Raw genomic sequence first — 22,045 nt, forward strand, 5'->3', positions numbered from 1 at the left:
CAAAAGCACGGAAAATTTAGACATAGTAATTAGTTTTATTAATGTATTATAATCATATGATTATTAAACATATGTATCTCCTTAGAGATAATAAATATTTACTTTTTTATTGTTTTAAAACTGCGTGTTTTTAAAATATTTCTTTATAAATATGTAAAATAAATAATAGGTATCTTTTGAACTAATTCTACATTTTAAAATCTAGTCTTGTTCTCTCAACTACATTTTTTGTCTCAAATTTAAAGCCTAGCTTGAATCTATGACTTTATTTATTTTACTTTATTTATTTATTAAATTGCTAGTATATTTTACATATAATATTGTATGGTTTTCGAATGGGGGCGCTAAAAGGATATTGTGCCCCGGGCGCGAGTTAAGCTCGCTACGCCACTGGGTATGTCTTCGGATCATCCTCAAGGATGTTTCCCAGACCGTCGCCAATAGTCCATTGTGCAGCTCTAGTGCGACGTAAATGAACTACAACATTTTTAAATAAAATATACAAGAATTTTTATACATATATGTGATCGATAATTTCTTGAAACTTCTGGACCTTGGATTTCCGAATCATGGCTGGCGATCCGGAATTTTTCTGGAGCACAATCATCTCTGAACCCTTAGGGTATGCTTTCCGACAGAAATGGGACAAATATTTGCCTCGTTAACACCGTCATCTTGATTTCATCAGTCAGTTCAGCACTGACATTCGTTTTATTAAATATATCTGCTGACATTTTATCTCGAGTTGAAACAATTCGCACTCCTACTGCGGCGGACTATGACGAAATAGCCGAATCGCAACATAGCGATCCAGAACTGAAATTAATTTTGAGTACAAACTAGTTATTAAAATTACAAGAAATTGTCATTCCTGACTCCTCCAAGAGACTTAACTTTTTTGTGACACAAAATCTCAAATCATTCGTCCCTACATTCCACAATCTCATCATCGTACTATTTTCAAAACTTTCCACATATTGTCACATCCAGGCACTCGAGTTACGTCTAAACTAATCAGTTCCAAATTTGTCTATCAACAAAGACTGTGTAAAGTGGACTCGAGAATGCCTTGACTGTCAGCGATTGAAAATTAACAAGCATACTCGAAATCCGGTTGAATCAATACCCATTCCTTCGCGAAGATTCGATCATGTATAGTTGGCTCTCATGAGGCTGTTTGCGTAATCGAAAGAATTTCAATATTGTTTCATTTACATAGACTGTTATACACGATGGTTAAAAGTCTGTTCTGTAACAGACATGACATGCCACTATCACATCAGCATTTTTCACAAGCAGGATTGCCCGTTTTGGCATACCAACCTACATCCCGACTGATAGAGGAACAAATTTCGAATCATCATTGTTACACAACCTGACGAAATTGCTTGGAATTGAACGTTGCCGAAAGACAAGCTTTCACCTACAAAGCAATGGCTAGATAGAAAATTTCATGGGCTGCTCAAAGCCGTTTTGCTGTGCCATGCGATAACAGACAAGACAGATGTTCTACCAGTGGTTCTCTTCGGCTTGCGTTCTACAGTTAAAGAGAGCATCGATGCAACCCCAGCTGAACTAGTATATGGTGAAACTTTACGCTCACTCACCAAGTGATTTCTTCATTCCAAATTCAAATGATGATCCTCCACAAGAATTAGTCAGTAAATTACGACGTCTATTCTAGAACTTGTGACCTCGAGCAACATCACACCATGAGGATCGTCAAATTTTTATACATCCTGAACTTAAAACTTGTTCTCACGTATTCGTCCGTAGGGACTCGGTTAGAAAACCTTAACAACCTCTTTATGACGGACCATTTAAAGTTATCAGAAAAAAGAAAGAAAAACATTTCACTCTCCTCATACGTGACAAAGAACAGACTATTTCTATTGATCGTCCCCAACCAGAGCTTGGAATATTTTCACCCGAACCAAACAAGATCCAAACTCCTCCTTAACAGAACAGAATCTACCAAAGGATTCTCTGAACAATTTAAAGAAACCCGAACAACGGACGATCTGGCCGTCACGTTACTTTCCCTGATCGATGCGCATCAGTTCCCTGATACTGGCGGGGGAGTGTGCAGCGATAATTACGATCAAGAACATGAATTTTTCATTCGCCAGAACTATCTAAACTGTCTCTGTAGTATGACGTGCTGTGCTTTTTTATATTCACCTTCTTTTTACTTTAGTATTTTTGATGTTACTAAATTCTAAAATAATGTAAATTCTAATGATTAGTCTCCTGAACATTAACCAACCACCACACATAACTTAAAATATCGTCAGTACACATATTTTAATTTATATAAGGTTGATCCTTCAAATAATTAAAATTTGCATCATGCAAAAGTTAAGCTATTTTGTTTTTAATTTCACATACTGTACATAGTTTTATTTTAAATTTTTTACGAAATCTAGAAAATGTATATAAAGGGCACTTATTACCAAACATAATACATACAAAAAACATACATATATTTCACTAATTATTTAAATAAAACAACTTTTTATTTCACATGCTGCTCAATGATGTGAACAAAAATTATTTTTTTATTTAAAAAAAACCACATTGCTACTTCTAAAAAATTTTTTTTCTTTTTTTTACCTTTATGAACAAATTTCTTGACTCGAAGAATAACAATTAAATCTTATTACATGAAGTACAAATATTTTTATGAGTATGAAGAAGGTAGTGTCCAAAGTACTTTTCTTTCCAAAACCTTAATTTTATACACAACTAGTAATTTTTTTACTGGTATGATTCAAGTTATGTCTAGTCAAAAGACTTTTTCGAGAAAAATACTTATTGCATATAATACAAGAGTAAGGTTTTTTACCAGCATGGATATAGCTGTGTTGAGTTGCAGCACCTTTTGTTGAAAAACTCTTATCACATACACTACAAGAATAAGGTTTTTCACCAGAATGGATAGCAGCGTGCTTAGTTAAATCACCATTTGCATAAAATTTCTTAAAACATATTTCACAGGAATAAGATTTTTGTCCAGCGTGACTAAGATTATGTCGATATAAATGACCTTTTCGAGAAAAACTTTTTTGGCATACATCACAAGAATAAGGTTTTTCCCCAGTATGAACAGTGCTATGTTCAGTTACAGCACCTTGTGTAATAAATCTTTTATTACATATGCTACACGAATAAGGTTTTTCCCCAGTATGAAGAAAGTAGTGTCTCGTTAAAGTAGACTTTCGGGGAAAACTCTTACAGCATATATCACAAGTATGAGGTTTTTCATTGGTATGGACCACACTGTGGTCATCTAAGTTACTCTTTTGTGAAAAACCTTTATTACATACAACACAAGTATAAGGTTTTTCACCAGTATGAACCCGGACATGACGATTTAGCATATATTTCAGTGAATAACTCTTATTGCATAAATTACAAGTAAAACGTGTTTTACTACTTCCACCAGAGTCATGATTAGGTAAGGAAAGTTCACATACTGAAGTGTCACTCGACATTTTATTTGAATAAAAATTTGTTTTTAAAAAAGAATAAGTTAAATTACCCTTTTTTACACAAAACACTAAATAAGTACATAAATTACTTTTAATCTTCGGAACATTTTAATGTATATAAGGTTAAGTTCCTTTCAACTATTCATAGCTATTTCTGCATGCAAGCACAATTTATCACTCAATGTTAAGCTTCAAATTACTGCTCGAGTTAAGCTTTCAACAGTCTTGACTTAAGTATAACTACAAAAATCTTTAACTAATTATGATTATTACTCATTACTGAAGACTTAAAAGTTGCTAAATTGATTTTTCAGGATCAAGTAACTGAATAGGTGATAAAAGATATGGGGAAATAATAAGCTACATATCATATTTATAGTGCGATTTTAATAATTAACTTTGAATATTGCACTTTGGTACTTGAACTACATTTTTAGCTATGAAATTTAGAGAAAACTGTTTAGTATATAAACAAGAGTTTAAAATTCAGACAACAAGAAAAACTATATTCCGCACTAAACCATAGAACAAAGACTATATTGATTCTTTTTAAAAAACAGCCAAATGTTTGAAGATAATCTTGATCATGGTGCTATCTTCTGTAAACTTTCATATTGTAGCCTAAGAGCGAGTTAGTTATAACCTAGAATAAGGAACAAGTAGGTTAATAAAAGATGCAGAGCAAACTCAATAAATATGAGAATTTAAAAGTACAGTGAGGAAAAAGAAAGATTTCAGAATAACTTTTGTTCCAATGCTCAATCAGATTTTCATAATTTAAGTGCCAATCTTAATAATTCAAAAGAGTGCTAACTAATAAGCTAATTAATGATGCCAACTTCACATTTGGCAAATTTCACAATATCTCAGGAATGTTTTAAGTGAATGAAAAAAAATTTTACACTCAGATATAAATTTCACTTATTCATAAATATATGTAAATAATAACTTTTAATAAGTATTTATTATTTTTGTAATTTAATTTATTTAAGAGTCAAAGAAAGATTTTTCATTTCAATCTATGGAATTAAAATACTAGATCCAATACTTTAAGAAAATTGGTCAAATTATTTTTCAGAAATAAAACTGAAATATGAATCTTTTTTGATTTGTTATAACTCAAACATTATTTGACTGATTTTGTAAAAAGATTTTAGATTTTGTCATTTAAAATTCAGTAAATAACATTCCATTTTGCTCGTGCTTCAATTTTTTATTACTTTCTGTCCTACAAACCCAAATGAATAGCTTCAACAGCATTTCCGCCTCTCTCAATTAATTTTGGTAATTGGCAAAAAAATGAAATAATAAATTTCGTAAGATTGACGAGGCAAGTCATTAAAATCATAACCAATCTTTCGCAACCAAACACACACACAATAGAGAAACTCATAACCTATCCTTCATTTTTTACAATTTAACTAGTCTTAAACTAAAAATCAATGCTGCTATTACATAAAACCGGTTACTTTCTATTCTATCCAGACTCTTGATATTTTTAAATGACCTATTTTATTTTTAAAATTCAACAAAAAAGACACGTTAAGTTCAATGAGAAACGCCATGTTACAGTTCAGTTTCAATTTACTGTTGGAATGCTTTGGAAGAGGTGCCATTGACTAACCCTGTCTATAGGGACATACTATACATATTGTGGTCCCCCCCCAAATGTTGACTAAATTAATAGTGAGCAATAATTAATTAGCATATTTTAAGTCAGCCTTTTGAATCATTAAGATTGGTATTTAATTTGTAAAAATCAATGTAACAAAAATTAATCAGACTGGTAACTTTTTTTTTTTTGCTCTCTGCACAGCAAGTACTTGAAAATATCCAATTTATAAGAAAGTCATAAGAAATGTTCATATTGTTTTTTCCAATTTTCACTCATTGGAAGACTCATATCATGTGTCTGTGTTTGAATGTTGAAACTCTTTATTTAGAAGTGAATTTTTTTATTATAACAATTTGTCTTTTACCTATTAAATAATTAATACTTTTTAACTTTTGTAATACATGATATGGTAACAGTAATATCAAAATTTGTGCTGAATTGGGTGTATAATGGCCTTTAAGTCATGATCAGCTCTTCGACGTAAAACACCAATCTTTCACATGACATGCATCATAAACTAATTTAAACAGTTAAAAACTTATAAGTAACTGCTGAGGAAAAGAAAAACTATGAAAATGAAAATTTCTGCAGTTTTATAGTATAACATTTAAATTACATTAAAATGAATATAGAATTAAAATTAATTTTTTTAAGTATAAATTTCATTTCGAATTGAATTACTACTTCAATCCTGTCATTTATATAGAATTAGTACAAAACTATTTCAGGTGACATTACATAAATTCTGGCAATATTGATAGTATTGTTGGTTAATTTAATTAGCAATATTATAAATTTAGAAAAAAAAAATATTTAAAAATATTTTGATTCTAAAAATTGATACAATGATTCTAAAAATTTCTTGTATACAATATAAGTTAACGAAATAAAAAGTTCAAAAAATTAATGATTGTTATAAACTATGCACACTGAATATTTGTTAAGCATTTTTTAAAAAATTTTATCAAGTCAACTCTATCTGGGCTATTCTCTAAAAAGTATGTTATTTGATATTGATAAGATTTTCTCTCTTTTTTTTTTTATGAAACTACTAAAATCTTCTAACCACACTTTTTAAAAGCATTCAAATTAGTATATCATAAATATTACATGTAATTTGAATATGTGAAATGTCATCTCTGCTTCTGTTAAAATAAATTTTCAATTTAATTATTAAGCATGTTAAAAATACATTGTGTTAAATATTTTCTGTTGCAAAATGAAATTTTTTTTAAAGATATTAGAAAACTGCAAATATTATTAAATCATTCATTTAAAGATCACATATTAAATATAATAGGAATGAATAGTTTGCACGACCCTTTATCCTTCACATGAAGGTGAAATATGATAAATTTTTAGACTAAAAGTTGAACATTAAAATTACTTTATTTAAAGGGGAAAATGTTTTTTTAGTCTTAACTGTCAGTAATTTTATAAGTATTTTACTTTATTATATATAAATTTATGTTTCTAATTAATAATCTTTTTAGCTCAGTGCTATGCCTCTTTCAAATTTTTTAAAACTCTTATGCCCTTTAAGAACTTACAAAATTTTTAATATTCAAAACTGAAATAATGACAGAAGAAACATTAATAAGTTGTAGTAAGAACTTATTTCCAGGAAATTATTCAGCAAACACAGTAAGTAAATTTTCAAAACACATAATGAAAAATTGAAATTAAAAAAAAATAATAAAAAAATGGGATGTATAAAATAATTTTAATGATCTTTGATATTAATAAAATAAGTACTGAATATTTAAACTTAGTAAGATCGTTGTGCTTGCTGAAAAAAATATTTTATGTCAGGTTCAAGTCTTGTTAAGTTTCTGCTTTTATTACATCTTGCTGAACTTTCAAGCAGCAAATAATTTATGGCACTGAATCCCCATTCAACTAAATAGGAAGATGAAAATAATAATAATAATTCCTCTTTCTTACACATTTGGATTGGATATAGCATTACTTTTCAAACATTTAGCAATTAAATTGATAATTTCGGCCCTTTGTAGTTGGTGCCTATACTAAGAAAGTATCCATTCAATTATTTATTTGTTTATAAATTTGTAAGAATCTTCATTCATAGATGGCAATTTGTAGGGTTGTTCAGAAATTTTTTTCATAGTAGTAAGAACATTTATACTCTAAGGAATAAATTTTAAAAGTTAAATCTTAAAAAAAATATATATATATTTTATTTACCATGGCACTTTAATAATTCAAACAAATGTATATAATACATATTAGTTGGGCAATTACATTAAGTACTGGCAAAGTAGCTTAATTTTTAGAAAATTCTTAACAGTTTAAGTATTATTACATTACCTCTTTTTAAATTTTTTTACAACAGCCATAGAAGTTTGCAGTTATGATCACTTCTTTCAATTTACATATTTAATGATTACTAACACAAATTTAAACTGTTTGCATTAACAAGTTTTATTTTTCTGTAAGAACTTTAACTTACAATGAATTAGTAATCTTTTCTAACATTACTGGTCCATTGTAACCCAATTGAAGTCCATTGAAGAGCAGTTAGCAAATGCACATGTAACATTCTCACAGTTCAAAAAGTACTAATATGTTTTGGAATGTGCAATATTTAAAAACTTTACAAAATTGTGTATAGTAAAAAAAAAAAAAAATTAAAATCTTTCCTCAAAAAATCTCAATTTTTATTTTTAAAAAAAGTAACTTATAATAATTTTTCATTAAGCTTTTAATTTAAAATAACAGTTACATGACTTATTATTCTTTAATAGTTCCAAACAACCAATACAAGGAGGATGAAAAAGGAAAGATAACATGCCAAATTAAATCACCTGCTTTATAGAAAAAACGTAAGAGTTTTAAAGGATTCAGTAAATAAATGTTGCATGAGGCTTATAAATTTTTAAAATCAATGATTTCTTTTACAAAAAATCATTTCATTGAAATCAATAAATCCTGATCCATACATAAATAACATGATTGAGATTTGTTATTTTTTAAAAGTAGAGTTAAATGAAAAAGTTCTAAAATATAAAATCTAATGAAAATGATATAATTACAATATAACAGGTCTGTTCTGATGTCACTGAGCCAAACAGCTGATTGTACCGAATTGATGGACAAGTCTTATCGGAGGTGCCTAAAATGTAGAAGAGCCTAATTATCATTTGTTTAGATATCAATGCCTAATTAAAATGGTAGTAATGAGAGATTGATTAAAAATATGTAAGCAATGAGCACTTTTAAATTCGTAATTTATTATTCCGGTTTCTTAGAAAATACAAAAAACAGTATAATAGTTTTACACCTACTTTTATATTATTGAGATCTGATTACTGAAAATTCTCTCAAGAATTAAAAATAGCATTAAATAAAATATATTTTATGACTAATTTAATTTTGTATTTACTGTTACGTATAATTTAATTCTTTTAGTGATTTTAACAAAAAAGAAATCATTGAGATATACCAGTAAGTTGATCTATAGAGGTTTAAAGCTTTAGTTTAACCTTTAAATGGTTAGTTGAACATTTATCCTGAGATGTATCAGTAACATAATGATACGTATCTGCTAACCACTTTTAGTACTTGCTAGTACACATTTACCACTTCAAAGTTTCACAACCTGTATTCCTCAAAGTAAAATAAATAAATAAAAAAAACTGTGAGCATCAAACTATTATTTATGTGAATAATTTTTTTTACACATTCTATGGGAAAAAATGATCTTTTAGTGATACAAAAAAGATGATACTTTTTATAGAAAACTTTATTTTTACTTTTTATACAACTATACACTTATCTCACCAGTATGTACAAAGTTGTATTGATTAAATTATTTTCATAAATAAACCTTTATTACAAATGATATATCATAGTAAGATGAATCAGTTTGAACAAGTTTGTGACAATTAAAAGAAATTTCATGCAATGAGTAATTAAATCTTCCACTATATCTTTATGTCTGCATATGAACAAACTTATATTCAATTAAATTAATACAGTGGATTTTTTTCACAAAAATGAATGAATGAATGAATAAAAATCTGACCAACTTCTTGATTTAAAACATAATCTCCAAAACCTAATCTTATTTTAATATTGGAAATATATATTTCCTAATCATAAAGTATGTACAAAATTAAAAGGAAATTATTTTAATATGGCATAAAAAAAAAGCTGTTCAAATTCAGATTTCAAAAATTTGTAAGCTGATTTTAGATACTAAATATTAGGATATCTTTACAAACTTCACTGTGTAGTAACTTAAACACCTATCAGTTAAAAATACTGCAATATGTTTAGGGAAGGTGAACAATATTTTAATAAATAAAATAAAAATATGCTGTGACAGACATGAAGAAAAAAATGGATATGAGTAAGTAAAAAATGTGACCAATTTCTCTGAAATTTTGCTTAGTTATGAGTCAGAATTTTTAGTTAAGCAAAACAAGACTTAATTTTAAGATATGAAATGATCAAATTTGAAGAAAATACTTTCTCTAAATAATATTTACTGACATGACAGACGAGGAATTGTGACAGACATGTCATGAGTAAAATTCTAAGTGTATTTTGGTTATCTTTTACTATAAATGAAAATATTAAATTTTTATTATGCAAAAAAAGTTGCAAATGGTATCTTTTATGGAGGAAATGCAAAAAAAAGTACTTAAAATATTTCTTCCGTGAATTTGAAATATTTATTCTCCATAGCTGTTGTTAGAAGTATAGTCCCTATATCCTGTTCTAAAGTTGAATAGGATGCATTTTTCACACTTTAAAACATTATACCAGGCGGACAAGGCCATAAGTAATGTGCCTTTTTTATCATTCCTCTTATCTCAATTAGCCATATTGCTGTTGCAGTATTACATAGATTTTAAATATTTATTTTTTTTTATTGGTTTACATGTTCTGAATAATAAATAATAATGAATAATAAATAATAATTTCAATAATTTATTTCGTGCAAATTCTTTACATTATTAATTTTATCAAAATTTAAATGCCCATCTCATATAATCTGGAAATATTCACTTGTTCATTCTTAACTTTTGTTAATACTCTGCTAGGCTTGCAAAATTTGTTTGCAATCATAAGCAGATCATATAACAAGGTTTAATGTTCAGATTGAGAAGTTAACTAATGCTGTAAGATTCATTGTTATCAATAGCAAAAAAAATATTAACTAAATTATGCCTTGGAAACAAATGTGACAGTAATGATAAATGTGAAACACATGACAAAATTACTCTATTATTAACTATCTGAGGTTATCATAAAAATTTGCATAGTTTTCATTCATATTTTAAATACATTTTTTCAAATTCCGTGAGTTAATGTTTGATACAAAAAAGAATTGAAAGATATAATACAGAACTTAATAGAATATCAGAAGTTAAAATTTTGAATATGAGACTTCTGACTTTTCTTTTCAAAGACAGCTTAACATAATTAATCATAAAAATATAACAACATTAATATAATGTTTTTTATTATTTCATGAAATTCTGATTTTTTTTTCAACCAAAGCCAAACTTCTTGACAAGAAAAAAAAAAAACTTTTTTTTAAATTTAAAAAATTGTTTTTGTGTCTGTTTTTCATGAAATTGCAATGAATATCTATTTCATTTTAAATAAATTTGACCCAGCATTTGCATGTATTATGTATTAATAGAAAAAAAAATTCTGCAGTAAATTACTTTTCAAATGCATTGTTATGATTAATTTTTAACACTATTTCGATTAAAATTATATTTATAAAATTAACTAATTACAAAAAGTTCTTACAAATTTTTTTTAAAAGAACTGATTTTTCAATTAATTTGTTAAATTGGAGTCCTAATGTATTTAAGAAAATCCTTATTACATCTAACTAAGGTTTTTTGCTGGTATGTCGAAGGTTATGTTTGACAAAAGCACTATTTTTTCTAAAACCCTTATTACAAATACTACAAGTCAGTTTTGTTTTAGTATGGGTCAAGTTGTGTTGAATTAATTCACCTTTTCGTAAAAAATCCTTATTGCACACCTTGCAAGAATAAGGTTTTTCCCCGATATGAATTAGGTTGTGATGAGCAACAGCACTGCTTGATGAAAAACCTTTATGACACACATCACAAGAATAAGGATTTTTATCAGAATGGATAGCAGTATGCCTAATTAATTCACTGTTTGTAGAAAAACTCTTATTACATATACTACAGGAATAACATTTTTGGTTGTGACTTAAGCTGTGTCTATGAAAATTACTTCTCTGAGAAAATTTCTTCTGACATACAATACAAGAATAGGGCTTTTCACCAGTGTGAACAGTATTGTGCCCAGCTAAAGCATCTTTTGTAGAAAAAGACTTATTACATACACTACAAGAATAAGGTTTTTCACCAGTATGAGTAAAAGAGTGTCTCATTAAAGAAGCCTTTTGAGAAAAACTCCTGTGACATATATTACAAGAATGAGATTTTTCACCAGTGTGGATCACACTGTGGGCAATTAGATTACTTTTTTGATAAAAATTTTTATTACACACAACACAACAATAAAGTTTTTCACCTGTATGTTTTTGCATGTGACGCTTTAACAAACATGGTTTTGAATAACTCCTATCACACACATTACAAGCAAAAACACGTTTATTAGTACCTCTGGAGTCAGGAGCGGTTATAGAAAATTTATACTCTGAAGTGTTAATAGACATAGTACTAGAATTATAAGAGTGAGAATAGGCTGGACTGAGTAATAGAAGAGAATAAGCTCAAGTAATTAACTCTTTTTTTAAATGAAATATCAACAATAAAAAGGATTTTAAACAATTCCCAAAACCAAATATATTTTTAATGTTAATTTTTTTCAATTCAAATATTTTTTAGGTATTTTTGCAGACAAGCGTTATTTATCACAATATGTTATGTTTTAAATTATTGCTGTTGCTAAGCAATCTGCTAATTCTTGATTTAAGTTTTATTTATCCAAGAATATTAAGCAGGGATTTTTGCAAGTTAAATTATATCACAATGCATGAAAAACACAATAATAAATGTTTGAAATTTAACATAAATACACATGAAATTACTCAATGCTAGTAATATATTTAAAAAAAAAAATTTAAAAAATAAAAAACAACAAATTTTCAACTCTTTACATTAATATTAAATATAAAAGCTAACAAACAAATTTTTCATAATAAGTAGCAAACAACTGGATAAGTGATAAAAATAGAGTGAATAAGATAGATTTCACATTTATAATGCAATATCAAAAACAAATTTTGAAAGAATGAAGACTGCATTCTTGAGTGATCATCTTCAGCTATAATAGATTTAGTCAAACCTTCTTTACAAGTCTAACAAGTGTTCAAATTTTAAAATTCAGATATCAAAGAAAAAATTAATGTCTTCATTAAGTCACAGAACAATGAATGAATTGATTGTCTTTTAAAAACAGTCAAAAGTTAAAGGTTTACTAATAAGGAGATAAGCTGATCATGGTGAAATAAGTATTTGAATATCTCCTATTACCTTTTATATTGTAGTCAAAAAGTGTGTAGATTTTCACCTAGAAAAGAAAAATAAATTATGTAACATAAACTTAATAAAAATACAAACAAAAATCAAAATGTAATCAAGGTAAAAAAAATAATTTCACTTTACTGCATTAGAGAAATTTGTAATCAAAGAGATTCAACGCATAAGATAAAAAAAAAAAAAAAATTACCAGAAAAAAAAAATTGGTTTTAGTATCTAAGAGGAATTAAATTTTTTTATTAAATAATAGCTTAATATGCAAAAGTGTGAAAGAAACAATATCAGTTTGTCACAGAATTTGGTTTTTGATGACAAAAACTTGGGGCAAGTTTCTTTTTTGACATAAGGGACATTTTATTACATAATAAATCATAAACAATGCTTGCGTCATTTACTATTACAATTATTATTTATATTATATATCATGCATAAAAAATATTGTCGAAATTATTGAAACTATTAATTGGTCTTTCTAATGGTAATCTTAATACTTAAAGACCCATATTTTAACTATTCAGTCTATATAAAAAGTAATAACTATGAGTCATTAATTATTATCAATTCTAAAAATTAATTTTAATTCTCTTATGTTATAATTTAGGTGATTTCTAAAAAAAATTAAAAGTGTAAGTAAAATTAGAGAGTTCGTCTGATCTCAAAGTATAATTTGTTTTATTGATTTTCAATATTTGTAGTTATTAACTATATTCAGGGAAGCAGAATATGTCTGACTGCACAAACAAGGCTTTTGAGGAAATTCAGACAGCCATGGGAAAATTTTTAGTCAAAAAAGTTCCCACAAAATTCTTTCATTAAAAAATTCATCATTTTACAAAACTATTAAATGATGAATGCTTGTTCATTTGACTTTACATGAATTGTATAAAATCAAATTAATTTTTTTTTCATATACCTGAGCTTAATTTTCCAAAAATATTTTTAAATAATATTTTTGGGAAAATTCTGATCTTAAAAGAAATTTTATTCATAGGGAATACAAGGCTCTGAGAATTTTCTCCACTCGTGCTTATATGTACATGAATATTTCTAATCAGTTCACTGATTAGGGAACTAATTAAAAAATATAAATGTTTGTTTAAATGAGTTAATAACTCAATCAATTCAAGACTTTAATTAAATTACTATTAATATTTAGTACAGTTATTAGAATAAATTTCCTAGTTACATATTATTTTAGGTTAGTTACTAGTTATAATAGCTTTAGTACGTTTACTTTCTAGACTATGCAGCTCAGCATCAATCGAAAAAATAGTTTCAAATTTTGGTCTCATTCATACAAAACTGAAAAATAAACTTAAAGTACAGAGGACTATCCATTTTATATTGAACTATAGCAATAGTGGCTAAAAACAATTTATTAAAAAAAAGTTTAAAAACTTTTTGTTTGACACTATGTTTTTGAATAGATGCACATTATAATTTTAAGTTACAGTTTCAGCATAATTTATTTTAAAACAGGGTTGGCATTTTGGCACCTATTTTTTCCAGACAGGAATCCTGATTTAAATCACTTGATTCTATTGAAAAAATAATGATTTAATCAACAGATAATTTTTTATAAGGAAATTATTGTATCATGTTGAAAATATCTTTTAATATAATTTTAAAATATACTCAAAAGATGGTGATTCTTTTTTCAAAGTTTGATTTAATTGATTCTGTCATTATAAGAAACATTTATTTTTCGAGTTATGTATATATAAAAATAAAAATATTCGGACTCAATAAAAAATAATTAAAATACATTGTTAATATGATGAAACTATGTATACTACAAAATTTTAGTTAGCTGTCACAAATAAAATAATGCTCTAAATTCAGATCACAAAATATTCGAGCTAATGCAAAATATTACACTAATTTAAAGCTAATCAGAAAATGAATTCAATTTACAAAAGCAAAAAAGAAACAAAGAAGTAAATAAACTATTAAAACATTAAATCAAAATGGAAAAGTGCCTAAAGCAGCTAAAAACAAATTTGCATTATTTAATTTAGAAATTTAAAAACTAACCATTACGGGAACAGGGCCAGAAACTCCTTAAAAATTAGGTAATAAATCTAAATCATGAAAAACATAATTTACTAAGATAAATAACATAATAATTTCCAAACAAGATTGAGCAAATGAAGCAAATCCAGATATGAAAATAAGAAATCTAATCTAGATATGAAAATAAGAAAGCTAAAGTTTTTCCACTGACAACAGAAAGGCTCCTGTGTGTTTGTAGACAGTGTGTCCACTGAAGAAGTTCTGTCTTACAGACACACATATATTTTAATTTTTAGATTTAATATTTGTTTGAATTGCTGAATTGAATTTAAAGCCTAACAGCTATAGATGTTTGGGAATTACTATTGGAAAAGACATTCATCTTTTTGAGAGGATTATCTTAACTATATCTAGATTTTATTTGGGGTACGGTGCCAAAATAAGAAAATTCGCATAATAATATAAAATATCAATATATTTTTAAAAGCATTTATATTTCTAATACGAATTTAGTTTATCAGTTCATTTTAACATGCAATAAATTATTTTATCGCATGAATGTGCGGTTATGCAGCAATCTCAACGATTTCAAAAGTTGCTTCAAATTATTGCTATTTTAATAACTATTATATTCCTGGTATTATGTTATACATAGAAAGTTTTACAACATGAAGAAGCAATTAATTCACTTTAGAACCAGAATAACTAAAAACATGGTTAAATAATTTTCACAACCATATTGTAAAAGTAAAAGGTTGTTCTATTTACCAGATATTTACTCAACAAATGAAAATGCTTTTACATTCTGATATAGATATTCCCGTGTTGTAACAGACTGATTAGATAAATATAAATCTTTAAATGAATTTTAACTCCAATAACTGGTCCAGTATCGTCCAGACCTCATTAGCCTCTTTAGACAACCAGAGAACAGTCCAGGAAAACAGTCAAACACACAACAAACAAAAAAAATTGGTTGATTGATAATCGAGGACGCTTTAGGTTACTTATTTCGGCAAAAATGTGGAAAGACTATCGAATCGTCCTTTAATGGAGCTCTTTCCTGCAACGTCACCAAATGTTGGATTGAACATTATCAACAGTAAGGCTCCTTTCCTAAGTGACTAAAAGTATTAAAATAAAAATAATTTAAAGCTAGGTACATAATTTGTGTCTTACTAGAGCTGCTCAATGGGCTGTTCTCTGTAAGAGGGGTTGTTTTCCCCGCCTGACGACCTGCGCTCGACGCTCGATGTCTAGCACTTTACATTAGAACAGTTTAACAAGGACCTGTACCACGCACCCTCAATTCCAACTCGAAAGGTCATCCATCCTCTTACTGATCGCAGTCAACTATGCTTGACTTCGCTGTTCTACTGGAAACCGTGTGATCAGTTCACTGTGGAACGAACTCATTAAAGACATCCAACTTATGGTATACATTTTTAGACCACAAAATCCTCATTCGTTATTCCTTCATCCCCAAAAAATGAGAAAGTTCTCCCCCAGAAAAAAATGGCATGCATCTAAACTATTTCGTCCAATGGCATATTAAATTTCAAACCTAATTTATGCAAATTTTAATATTGACTTTTTAAAATATAGAGTAAAAATACCTAATTTTTTAAACTAAATTCTTCCGCATCCGCAATATGGTAGTAGTAATTTATTTAAGTCGCATTACTCCAGAGATGTCTAAGCTGGCTTCACTTTCCTTACCTCCACAGGAAATCCATCAATGATCAATCAATTACAGATACCAACCTATAGGAATACGTTTCCATCGGGAAGAAAATATTAATCGTCCAACAGGAATGAAAATAACGACAATTAATTGATTTATGCTCTTAAATGATACAGTTTAGTCTTAAGCTTTGACACCTCTATCGGCTGTCTGTGACGGTCTGGGAAGCATCCTTAAGGATGACCCAAAGACATACTATCTCAATTTTTATCTTCTGCAGAAACCTTCCAGCTTTGGTAGCACGACAATCTGCTCGTGAAGTCAAGCACTTTACGATAGAACAGTAACGAGGACCGATACCGCATACCCTCAGTCTTTTCGCAGGCTGATGAAAATGGTCATTCACCGCTGCCAATGAGGCTTGATTTCGTCGATCTACGGGCAACCGTGTTTTGAAGATCAGTCACCTGCAGCATCTGCTACTACTATAAGTGCGGCTTTCAGGAGAATTCCTCCAGACACCCGTCTCGCGTCGTGGCAGATACTATGATTACGAGGAATGGTTACTGCCAATACGGGTGTGGGGTAAATAGTTTTGTCTTAATCTTAGTGTAGGTTGTCATGAGTAAACCAATCGACACCTTCTTTCCTGCATTTCACCGTCTTTCCTCCATTTAGAAATGTGCTCTCGCTTGTTACCATAGCAGACAGCCCCAGACTTTCAGTCTGAAATAGTTGTCCTCAAAATGCATTATATGTGTATTGTTTTTAATACTAGTTATTTATTTCTAACCATCAACAATCATTCCAAAATGATAATTACAAAATGGAACAAAGCATTTTTTATTAATAATTTTACATTTTTGAATCAAGTTAATTTTTTAAATTTTCAACCTTTTTTAAAAAATCGTAAAGTGTATGATTTGTTAGTAAGCAAAAACCTTCTTACTTAAGTTAGAGTTTAAATTAATGTATTTATTCTATAGAAATTTGAAATCTCTTCTTTTGTCAAAAATTATGAACGAAACCTTTTCATCTTTAATATTTAAAGCTAAGACCAAATATTTAGCTGATTGGTTACCTTATTAGCTTTATTTAATTTCAATTGCTGGGATATATTTTATCTGCAATTTATTTAAATTCTCATATTTAATAATAATAAAGATAGGACATTTTAAAAAAAAATTCTTTTTTTAATTGTGATCGCCGCAAGGCCACAGGTTACCCATTGGCAAAATGGTTGCTGTCTAATTTTTTTTCTTCTTCTTCGGTAAAGCAACTTTATTGTGTTTTCATCTTCAACCTCTTTAACTGTTAATCCTGAACTGCTCAGGGCACTATTTCACAGACATATTGGAATGCAGCTCAGACACATTCTGGGTAAATTTTTTTGATGACTGAATAGACATTGAACAGCCAATCGAGATCAATATTAACATTTTCAGATTGGTACAATGGTGTTTGAAGGAGATTGTAAGCTGCATCATACACCCGTTTCGGATTCACAAGTTCATACATGAAATATGATTTGAAAGCTAGGCTTTTTATTTTTCAATTTTACATGAATAGTGAATGAATCATTTATATTGTACGGAAGACAGTCTACGGTTTTGTGCAAGTCATTGGGTACGTTGACTATAGATCCTTCTATCCTTAACACCCAACTAATCAACACCCAGTTCTCGTATTTGCATGAAAGGAGTTCAGAGAATCATCACTCGCTCTTTGGTAGGGTTCTATTCTCTCAACCACTTTATACTTTTGTGAGAGACGGGCTTCATACTTGAGTTTGCGAACGGAATCCTTTCATTTTTCCCTTTGTGCGTACGCTTAAGGTATTCCCGTCTACGTTCTTTGGCGTTTTAAGACTCGGTAAGTTTAGGCCTTGGCATCGTTTTTTTTTCTTTTTTTCTTCTTCTTCTTTTTCTGTTTTTTTTTTTTTTCTTCTACTTTAACTTTGGGGACAGTGTTAATCAGTTTTGACCCTCTTTATGTGTGATATTCACCTGAATTAGTATTGAAAACGATTCAGCAGTATGAACTGTAGGTTAAAATTTTTGATTCTTAATTTAAAAAAAAGAAACAAAAATATCGTTCAAATGATGAGATTCTCTTTTATTCACAACTCATGGAGTATTTATGGGGTCTCTCTGGTCCCATATCTCAAAAATATACTCACCAACTTAATGCATAACAAAATTAAAATGAAAAAAAAAAGAGTTCTAAAAAAATTATCAAACAGCAGCGGTCGCTATAGCAACGCAGGCATTGTCGACGCATGCACACTGTTTACTATTACTCTTGATTATTGTAGTTGAAAAATATGAGGACACCATCAAATCCAAACCAAGATCTATTTTGCCAATGAGAAAAAAGAAGAAAAAAAGAAGGTAGATAGTTATTTGAATTCAGAAAATTCCTGAAGAAAAAGAAAAATATTACAAATATTGACATTAAAACTGTTATCTTATAGAACACCGCTAATGTATTGACATAAACGATTATTAAAAAGATTATAGTTATTGTTAACTAGGAACTTTTTTCATCAATATTATTATAACCTAATTACGTCATAATCGCGCGGTAAGGCAAAGAAGGGTAACATTTTAATTTTTTTCCCTATGAAAAGGCGAGTAAAGAAAAGAAAAAAATTATGATAATTGTTTAAATGAAGTACATAACATTTAATTTAGAAATAACTTCTTTAATAAAAGAATAATGCGAAAGGATGCTCATTAATTAATGGCGGAAAAGGTTTTTATTGATCATGTATAAAATTATATTCCATCGTAAAATCACATTATTCTATTAAATTTTTATGTAATCGTTTCGCTTTTAAACTTCATCAACAGCTACAGCTATGATGAATTTGGAAATTTTGTAAACTAAAACTAAACTAAAAATAATGATAATACATCGAACGATTTCATTAATTTCAATTAATGTAATAAAAAGAGGTTTTTATTACGCTTAGCGATAAATTAGAATCGAACAATTATTAGAAAAATTACTAAAGAATTCACATTTTTTTTATAAATGTGACTGTAAATAATGGTTTTAGAGCCGGAACATTTTTAGTGTTAATGAATTTTTTTTAGTATTGTTGAAACTTTATTTACTTCTTAAGTAAATTTAAAATTTCAGATATTTCACATAAATCCATCTTGATTCGCAAAACGAGTAATTTCATGAAAAGACGGTAATTTTAAATCAAACCGCTTCGTTCCTTTAATTTTACTTTTGCTACGAAAAAAAACCTAACAGGTTATGTTGAAAATTCTTTATTAGGTAAGCTCCAAAAAATATCTCTGAGTTATGCCAAGGGTGACACCAAGTTATCTTTAGAAGGTTAACCATTGGGATCCACTTATTTTAACACCTATGGTGAGGGTGGAAGATAGTATGAACCGTTTCCCCATGCATCCACACACCTCCTCGCGTCACTGGGAAGGGCAACTTCTTTTTCAATCATTGGTTGCATTGACAAATATGGTTAGAATGCAGCATTAAAACCTACACTGTCTAGTTTTTTCTCCGGATCTAGCACCCTAAAACTTTTATTGATTTCTCACATTTTGAAAAAAAAAAAAAAAACTTTTTTCTTTTAACCGCTTTGTGCCTAGCGTTCCCTGTGCCTAGCGTTTTTTTTAGCGACTCCCTTTTTTAAAGAAGAAAAAGGTGATAACGGTGTTTCATTAATATGATTTATTTTTCTGAAAGAAGATTGTTCTGTCTATCATAATACAGGGTGTTCTCGAAAGATCGTTCTTTCAAATCAATAAAAAAGCTTTAAAGTTAATCACGCCTGACAGAAATTTAATTTGTGCTATATTTAACGATATTTATCATAGAATTATTTAAAAAAAAGGTTATGGTTTTGTAGTCTTACTGGAATACTAGACAAGGCGACATGTTTCGTTAAATAAAGAGAACAATCATTCTTGCAATCGAAACTACTATATGACATTGAAAGAATATTAGATTTGATTGGACTGCTATAAATCATTCGTTTTTTGTTGACCATGCCTTCAACAAATCAAATGCGAGATAAAACATTTTTACTTTTCGTTGTAGATGAAAAACGTCTGAAAGAAATAATGTTTATTAATTCTACAAGTAGTTTTTTTTTTAATGCGAACAGAAACATGTCTATTTATTACGATTTTTTTGTATCATTTTTCTTAATTCTTTGTACTTGTCATTTGATTATTATTGTTAATAACGGTTATTTGTTTGTCCTCATTTACAATTTCTGTTTTGAATTTATTATAAATCACGTTATTTAATTCCTTTTTTGGAGTGTCTACTCCATCTAAGAATATGTTCCCAGCTTCTCATTTAGATGCACTTGCTGATTCATTTTAAGAAAAATAATATCAATAAAATTCCAATATGATGCTACTTTTTAATTTTACAGTAAATAATACAATAGTTTTTATTCAAAAAGTTTTTTCCCTCATTTCACACAATTTAGGAAAGCAACAGAGTACTAGATTTGCAACAGAGTACTAGAACGAGTTTTTGTTTTTAGTACACCGAATTTCATTTATTTATTTGTTTGAGTTTTTTATTATAGACCCCGCTTTCTCCAAAATTGTGAGATGGAGGAATGGCAAAACTTAATTTGTTTTAAAACTTAAAGAAAGGCTTTAAAAAAAATTTCCATTAAAATAGAAAATAAAGATTATTATTTTTTTCTTCGCAATTTTTTGCAACATGTACTTATAAAAAATGTACTTATAACTCCATTTGCAAAACATTTAAATGATTTAAGGGCCAATCGATGCATATAAAAATAACATTTTGCTGTTATGTCAAATGTGTTTGAAATTTCAAATTTTAATTATCGAATAATTTTTGCGTTATGAGAGTAAGAAGCGTAGAAATTTTTTGACAGCTACAACTATTTTATTTATTACAGAAGTAATTTTTAAACTTACAATGTGTGGTAAATTGCACCTTACAGTACAAAATACATCGATAACAGGAAAAAAAATGTGATTTAAATTTACATTAAAATGAATCTGCACATTATGGTATCAATATTAGTGATTTCAGATTTTTAGAAACACACTTGAAAAAATGATGTGAGAAAAAAATGTTAAGTATAAAATTCGTTTTAATTTAAATATTTTGAATTAACTTGTTTGAGCCCCCCTGTCTAGGGAGACTTGACCCCTTGTCGGGCAAAATCTGGCCCCATCCTTGATTGATTAATGGCGGAAAGGGTTTTTATTGATCGGGTACAAAATTGCATTCCATCGTAAAATTACGTTATTGTATCAAATTCTTATGTAATCGTTTCGCTTTTAAACATCATTAACAGGTATGATGAGTTTGAAAATTTTGTAATCTAAAACTAAATAATAATAAAAAATAATACATCGAACGATTTCATTAATTTTAAAAAAAGGAGGTTTTTATTACGTTAAGCGATATATTAGAATAGAACAATCATTAGAAAAATTTCTAAGGAATTCAGATTTTTTTATAAATGTGACTGTAAGTAACGGCTTTAGAGCCGGAACATTTTTAGTGTTCATGATTTTTTTTAAATATTGTTGAATCTTTATTTACTTCTCAAGTAAATTTAAAACTGCAGATATTTCACATAAATCCATCTTGATTCGCAAGACGGTAATTACATGAAAAGATGGTAATTTTAAATACGAACAGCGTTCCATCAAAAAGTCCACCACGAAGGCAAAATTCCTCCCAA

The 22,045-nt window shown here is 28.3% G+C and overlaps 1 protein-coding gene and 1 non-coding gene across 2 annotated transcripts in view; both read right to left on the minus strand.

Annotated features, from left to right (window-relative positions):
* Positions 1 to 2,347: 2,347 nt before the first annotated feature.
* The window catches only part of LOC122271021 (zinc finger protein 845-like), a 29,711-nt gene continuing 10,013 nt past the window's right edge, over positions 2,348 to 22,045 (minus strand). Inside the window, exon 2 of the mRNA XM_043050765.2 lies at positions 2,348 to 3,599. Coding sequence (XP_042906699.2) covers positions 2,736 to 3,599 — 864 coding nt within the window. The 3' untranslated portion in view covers positions 2,348 to 2,735. The remainder of the gene's footprint in view (positions 3,600 to 22,045) is intronic.
* On the minus strand, positions 8,849 to 15,605 carry LOC107451297 (uncharacterized). Its single transcript, XR_011636836.1, has 2 exons — positions 15,411 to 15,605; positions 8,849 to 12,660 (listed from the first exon to the last, which is right to left on the minus strand). It is a non-coding gene; the product is annotated as an uncharacterized protein (transcript).

This window comes from Parasteatoda tepidariorum, chromosome 5 (genome assembly GCF_043381705.1).
Source record: "Parasteatoda tepidariorum isolate YZ-2023 chromosome 5, CAS_Ptep_4.0, whole genome shotgun sequence".
Classification (NCBI taxonomy): domain Eukaryota; kingdom Metazoa; phylum Arthropoda; class Arachnida; order Araneae; family Theridiidae; genus Parasteatoda; species Parasteatoda tepidariorum.